At 37.3% G+C, this 7,343-nt stretch overlaps 1 protein-coding gene across 1 annotated transcript; it reads right to left on the minus strand.

Moving 5' to 3' along the window:
• Positions 1–2,329: 2,329 nt before the first annotated feature.
• Positions 2,330–5,965, minus strand: LOC147488962 (Protein phosphatase 2C family protein). Its single transcript, XM_086570505.1, has 5 exons — positions 5,321–5,965; positions 3,593–3,937; positions 3,392–3,509; positions 3,043–3,266; positions 2,330–2,834 (listed from the first exon to the last, which is right to left on the minus strand). Exons 1-5 carry the CDS (start codon positions 5,519–5,521, stop codon positions 2,412–2,414), a joined length of 1,311 nt encoding a protein of 436 aa, XP_086426631.1. The 5' UTR covers positions 5,522–5,965; the 3' UTR covers positions 2,330–2,411.
• Positions 5,966–7,343: the final 1,378 nt, after the last annotated feature.

Genomic DNA, 7,343 nt, shown 5'->3' on the forward strand with positions numbered 1-7,343 from the left:
GGGCTAGGGCAATCACTTAGATAATGCCCCTTTTCCTTGCAATTGTAGCACCGTACATGTTTTTAAAGCTTCTTAGAATAACCCTTCCACTTGCTTGTGGAAGTCTTATCATTCGACCTCACTCTTGTCGTCAATGCTTGTGCTTCTTTCTCAACCTTCTCTACTTCAAACCTTGCATTTGACATCTTGGGAGCTATTTCTACAAGTCACACTAAGCAACCCACAAGAAAACTCACTCAGGAATTTTATCGAACACCTTGTTTACACAAATTTTGAGCACTATGGTTCTTCACCATAAATTAAAATCCTAGGTCAAAAACCTTGCTCTGATACCAATTGTTGGGACTATCGCGGAAGCTATCAACAACAAACTACCAACAAAGTATTCAACAACTCTCAAAGCAACAACCCAAATTAAATCAACACAATATTAACAACATGATAAACATAATCAATAGTAGAGAATAAGGTAAAGAATGCACTCACACACAAGACTAGATATACGTGGTTCGGCAATGGGCCTACGTCCACACGACGAGATTGATAGTTCAACTAGATGAAGAGGAAAGTTACAAGAAGAGTTGTTTTGATTGTACACAACAATCAACTCTCAATCACTTACAAGAATGAATCTCACAAAGAATGCTCTCAACAAGTTTTCTCTCTTTCTGACTCTTTAGAAAACACTAGAAAAAAGTTCTCTTAACAATCTCACAAAGAAATTGTTAGTTAGGTCAAAACCCTAACTCTTCTTTTATAGTGGGCCAAAATTTTAGTGTAGAAAAGACAATTTCGATTTACTGGTGAAATCTCAGAACCTGGTGTGTAGAGGCTAGGGTGCGTGCGCGCCTTGGGCCAGCCATATTGGAGCGCGCGCGCTCCCTCTTCTTGACCAACTTCCAATGCTGTTGTTTCACGAAAACTAGAAAAAAAAAAACTAACTTCTTTTTTTCCGAATGGTATGGTAGGCGCAAGCCCTTGGGGTATATTTGGCGTCGTGTCGTCCTCTTCTCTCAAAAGAAAACAAGATCTTGGCACCAAACCAACAATATGAATCTTTATAAGTCTTGATTGGAGAGGGGAATGTTGATTGTATTTGATTTTGACTGAGTTCGGTTAGATGCGAACTACCTACGTATCAAGTTCTTCTGCTAAACTTGAATCAAGTCAGACGTAGTTCATATTCTTTTATATAGGCAAGATGCCCGCGCTTCCTCCTCTCCCGCGTCAGGTCAAGTTCAGGACTTGATGTTATTTAATGAGCCATGATGGCGAGTTGTAGTGGAGTAATGGAGTGCGCATCTAGAGTTCTAGTCTTGATGGAGACAACTGTGGCATCTGTTACTATTCATTATTCATGAGCGATGGTGGACCTTCTGGAGGTTGCTGTAATAGTCGAACCGGTAAGACGATCTCTATGAAGAGATCGTGCTTTTGGTTCGAGTTGTTACGAAGCGATCTGGATGTACGTGGTGTAATGAAGCGACCTGAAAGAGTGCTTGGTGGAAATCGGCTAGTGGCTTCACTTGTATGTGCTAGACACGTGTATAATATCCAAAAGATGTGGATATTAGTCCCTCACAATGGCAATGGCATGCAAGCTCCATGTTGAGTTCAGTACCTAGCAAGCTCCATATGTAGCGGATGCACGTACAGAAGAAACTGCTAGAAAAGTAGAGAAAAATGCATTTCAACCAATGCTTCAACCTTGTGTTAAAAAAACTAGTAGCAACGATCATACTGCCATTTCCTATCCTCTTCCTGTTAGTTGAATTTGTTTATGATACTTTGCGCTTTTGATTATATTCAACTCATTTGTTTCTCCTTATTCCAATTGATCAATGGCCTAAACAATAGTTGGTAATTTCCTACATTTCCATCTGCTTCTAAACTGTTATGCAATATTAATGAATATTCTGTCTCCATGTTTCAGTCTACAGAATAAGTTTGTGGACAGGCAACTGTTTGTTGTTCACAAGACCTCAGCTGCTGATTGGTGGAGTGGCTGCCCGAAAAAACTGTTTTCTTGCCCAAAAATGGATTTGACCAATAGAAAGGTGTTGTTTTGTAGACAAGTCTGTCCACAAATTCGTTTTCTTCATTCTATGATGCAATTTTCGTTTTGGGTACGTTCTTGACTGCACATTGGTTTTTAATAACTACATATCACCAAAACAAGAAATGGAGCAAAATGCCTTTGGTTTGACATTGCTGGGATTAAGATTGCCTGATTGGCAATGTAAGTGAGAACTGATTGAAGATGGTTGCAAGGCATAGTTTGATTACAAATTGAACAAATGTTGATAGGAAGGCCTTTAAAATCATCCACTGGCAACAAGAATAATTTCTTCCCTTTATTTTTCTGAATATGTGTATCTTCAAATTCAAATTGTGTCTCTAATTGCACAGAACTATGTACCTACTTGAACATTCAGAACCAAATTCTCTTCTTTCTTCTCAGATTTTTCTCTTCGGCTATCACAATTAGAAAATCGAGGAACATTCAACACAGTATTCACTCTACTGACACCTCCAAGAGCACTCCATTCTTCCTTTAAGTCATCAGTCGCTCTCGTCTCTTGAGCTGTATTAATAATGTCGAAACCCGTATCTGTATGTACACTACCATCCTTCAAAACTGAGTTGGCATTTACTATTGATGAGGGACACTTCAGGAATAAGCATACGACTGCACAATCATCATTCTTGCAATTTGGATATTTAGTTTTCCAGGCTTGAACTGCATGCTCAACCAACAACCTAGCCGCCATAGAACGCTTTCTTGCTGAGGCAACTATCTTTACCACAGCCTTGTTCGATAACACGTCCCACACCTGAAATTTACAATGTCAGTACGTTCATGATGTATTTTCTTTGTCTTTTTAACCTTTAATTTAGTTGTTTAAACCCTCTCCGGTCAATGCACCATCTAAGGTTGTTTTTTTGCCTGCAGGCTCAACACCCTCCCTTGCAGAGAAAAAAATATCCCCCCCGCCCGCATACTAAATACCTAGCAACAAAATGGATTTATTTCGTTCTTACCCCGTCAGTTGCTAGGACCACAAATTCATCCATGCTGCTGATTTTTCTGTAACAAAGTTTTGGGGTAGAAATTAAGCCGAAATCTTTGAGGCAGAAATCTCCAAAAGCTCTAGCCATGGCAAGGCCAGGACTATCTTCATCAGGCAACCATAATCTATACACGTTAGGCTCATCATCCATTGCGAAAACTCTACCATTGCAGCTCCTAATTCTTTCAGCTTCACCTGATCAAATTTAAGAGAACGAAAGAAAGAAGAAGAGGGGGAAATTGAACCAATTAAAGCGGTTAGAAAGATCACTGTCATACTACTAATTTAAAACGATGAAGAGATAGAAATTAGTCACCAACATGGAAGGTTTGGCTTTAAGTCGACTGTGAGTTGGACGGGAACGAGTTTGTTTTTCTTGTTTCTAGTACATAAAATTGCACGGGAATCCCCCAAGTTGGCGATCATCAAGTGCTCCGCCTGAGAAAATATGAACTAGTTGAAACTTCACTGTGTACTGGTGTATATCCGTCAACCAACAGATACGCTTCAAGAGACTATACCTGTCTAAGTATGGCTACCGCTGTACTACCACTACAATATGCATCAATGGTGGGATCAACGCTGAGGTCTTTATCAATCTCTTCAAAAGCCTTAACAAAACTCTTTGCCCATGAAGAAATGGGTGGATGAACAATTCCAACCTTATCACAGTTACACTCTTTACTGGTGCTTTTGTCAATGTTATGATCACCTTCAGTATTATGATCGCCATGTTCTGATGATCTCATTCTTAAGGACAGCTTTGATGGCAATACTTCCCGAATGTGGTTTGCAACTGTATGACCAGAGGAACCATGACCATCAAACACACCGCAGAAGATCATATCTGGCTCACCATTGAAGTCCTAAGGATTGAAATTGGAAAAGGAGAAATTGCATTTTCATCATTAGGTCATTAGTTGATGTCATGCTATCGTGTCAATCTAACATGATACTCCAGAAATTATGATAAGTCTATAAGAAATTACAAAAAAAATAGACGAGCCCTCTAAGTGAAAATGTACCAACTCTTTATAGAATTCATTAAAAAATAAAGTATAACATGGAAGGGACAACGCTAATCAAAGCGCCTTGATGAACATCATCTTTGAGACAATGGATCGGTAAAATAAGTGTTGAAAGTGAATTCTTCATTCAGAATCCTACAAATACTTTTTGTGAATCAGATGCTTCAGTCTGAGTTCAATTCAAGCATTTGAACCTCTACTTACCTCTGTAACTGCAGGCAAGCTCTGTACATAAACAGAGTTATGCATAACTAAAACTCTATTGCTAGTTGCTTGCGCAAACATAGTCATTGCTCTTTTTTTATAAAGATCATGGTTAAAACAATTAATTGCTTTGCACATATGGAGAAGTTCTTGATCATCTGTGGCCTTCCGATATGTTAGTTTACATACTTTATCGTAATGGTCTTTCATATATTGAATGATGAGTACCGGGTTATTACACGCCCTTTATGAAGATGAATTGCGCGCTCCTATATAAGTTAAGAAGGTATAGCTCTTAATTCAACTTGTTTGTTTCATCTCTGCAACCTTTGGTATACAAATTTGAACCGAATAATTAGAGTAGCAAGTATTTTGTAGATTAGTTATTTTATGATTATGAAAATATTACATTGATTCAGAGAATATCATATTTCTGAGATACTAATATAGTTATAATATGTTTTATGGGAGGTGGTCAGCTGCTGTTAAACATTGTTTACTAGGATTCTGCTTTCCTAGCATTTTTCGTGTTACATTGCAAGACAAAATAGTAGGAAAATAAGAGAACCTTGATTATCTTAATTTTCAACTTTTTATTGTACTTCAATTTGGTGTAGTTCTTATTTGGCGTATGATGAGACCCCTCACCATTTATTTGTTTGGGAATCACTCGGCAACATTTACAAATGAATAACAGTCAAAATTGAAAGATCGAAACTACAAAGTTTTAATTCTTCCTAAACAAAGTTACGCCAAAAACTTAATTGTAACTCACATGAAAGAAGAACCAAATATGACCTTTTTTTGCAGGCAAAATGTGAATATATTATATATAATAATAAGATTACAAACTAGGGGTTAAGCACCACCCGGGTTGGATTAAGTTCCCACTTTTAAACCCAAAAAATAGATTCCATGAAGGTGATAAATCCTTCATTCTATTGTCTAAACCAAATATGACCTGTCTTAATAAAGATCATGAAAACAGAACATAAACAACATTGATATTTTTCATACCTGCCAAATGGTCATGGCATCTTGATTACATCCTTTTCTTCCTTGTTGAGTGAACATGGATGCTAAGTTACATGACCCTTTCAATCTCACACGCGCTCCCCAATCTCCTGCACACGTTTCCTCTTCTTCCTCATATTCTTCTACTTCTTGTACCTCTTTTAATCCTTCAAACATCACATATTTACTACAACAACCTCCCATATCTAAAATTCCCTCTAACACACCTTAATATATCATAAAAACAAACTTAGAAAAACACTAAGTCATCGGTTTTCGACAATAGCCATCCAAGGAACAAAAGAAGGCGCAATCTGGCAGAAAAACTGTTTTCTGGCCCAGATCTGCCTATACCATATGGTTAGAGACAAAGAAAGAGACTGCAGCAAGATTATCGGTTTGACATAAAGAGCCTGAAAAGAGCATTTATTTGCTATATATGGTCCGCTTTATATTTTTATCATAGAACATGAAGCCCTTCACGATGCATGTCTTGCAAGAATGAGAATTAAAAAAGGATTGTGTTGTTGTTACCTTGTTTGTATCATTGATTCTTTATGTGAGTTGACGAGGTATAGAAAGTTTACTTAATTTTCTCTCAAAAAATAACCATATTAAGTCAAAGCAATATGAGCACATTCCAGCGCTAAAACTTTCAAATGGTTGAAAATGCCTTTAATTCCAGACTTGCTAATTCCCATGATAATTATATGACATATATACCCTCTCTGCAATCGTAATGTGAACTTCGACGCTCCTTATCTTTTACCAAAAGAAAATAGGAAAATCGCCCAGAAAATGAGGATGCTAATAAGGGACATCATTAAAGAGATGCAAAGCTGCCACGCACTCCGATTAACAAACAAATACCAAGGCCATACTTCATTTGAGTAAATTTACTAGAAATAAAATATTGTCGTATGTTGCTCGATCTACGGTTGGCCTCGGGTTGAGGCTCTTTTAACTATCGGATATTCGGATGTTAAGGCATTTTTCAAATGTATCAAATGGTCATAAATGATCATGTAGAACAGTTTATGTTTGTTGTTACATTTTCAATAAAACTAACCAAATGAATGGAGTCCATTTCTAAAATCGATCTACTTGGATAGATTTGAACTCGTAGAACAGTGAAAAAAAAGTGCAAAAGTGCGCACGGTATATTTGTCTGAATGATTGGTGCGGCACTACAGCTTATGCTATAATATATGTATTAACATTCATTTTGCAATTTTGTGATATATGTTGAGTTTTTAGAGATCAAAATTGTATCAAGTGTGACATTTTTAGTTGAGGACTCTAAAAATACTACATATAGTTCTCATTATTCATTAAGGGCAACAGTGTCATTATACGTGACCAAATGGGCTTTGTGGTGAGGTTGAAAGAGGAAAAAATAAAGAAAGAAATAGATAAGATAGCGACAAGAAAGGGAGTTAAAAATGGACAGTGGTGAGAGTTAAATTTAGGGTGTTTTGAGGTTTGGACGTTTGGTTTAGTTGAAGAAACACGCCCCTTCACTTTTTCATCCGTCCATTCTTCGGGTTTTCCGTTTTAATGGGCATCGGTCATGGGTCCCACTCGTCACCACATCTCGTTTCAAACATAACGCCCAACAAAATTTGGTTTTTGGTACATTCCCTTTGTCACACACCTAATACATGGTCCTATTACTGCCGGACCCCAATTTATGTTTGGCGGACTCCCACAAAAAAAAACAATTATTACAAATATGCTATTGATTTCGAAAAAAAAAAAAAAAACAACAACAACAATTATTAAGTATGTTATTGGTCCCTCCAAAAAATTGAATTCGAAACCCCAAACTTAAAGGGACCATTTTGGTCGTTTGGATTTAATTCAAAAACGACTTGGCCACACCGTTGGAGTTATTCCAAATGACCCGCCACACCGGTCAAGAAAGAAAAAAATAGAACTTTGAATTTTTTTTGAAGTTCAATCCTTAACGATATGGCCACATCGTTTTGACTAAGTCCAAACGGTGTGACCATATCGTTGGAGACTT

The sequence above is a fragment of the Coptis chinensis genome, chromosome 7 (genome assembly GCF_015680905.1).
Source record: "Coptis chinensis isolate HL-2020 chromosome 7, ASM1568090v1, whole genome shotgun sequence".
Classification (NCBI taxonomy): Eukaryota; Viridiplantae; Streptophyta; class Magnoliopsida; order Ranunculales; family Ranunculaceae; genus Coptis; species Coptis chinensis.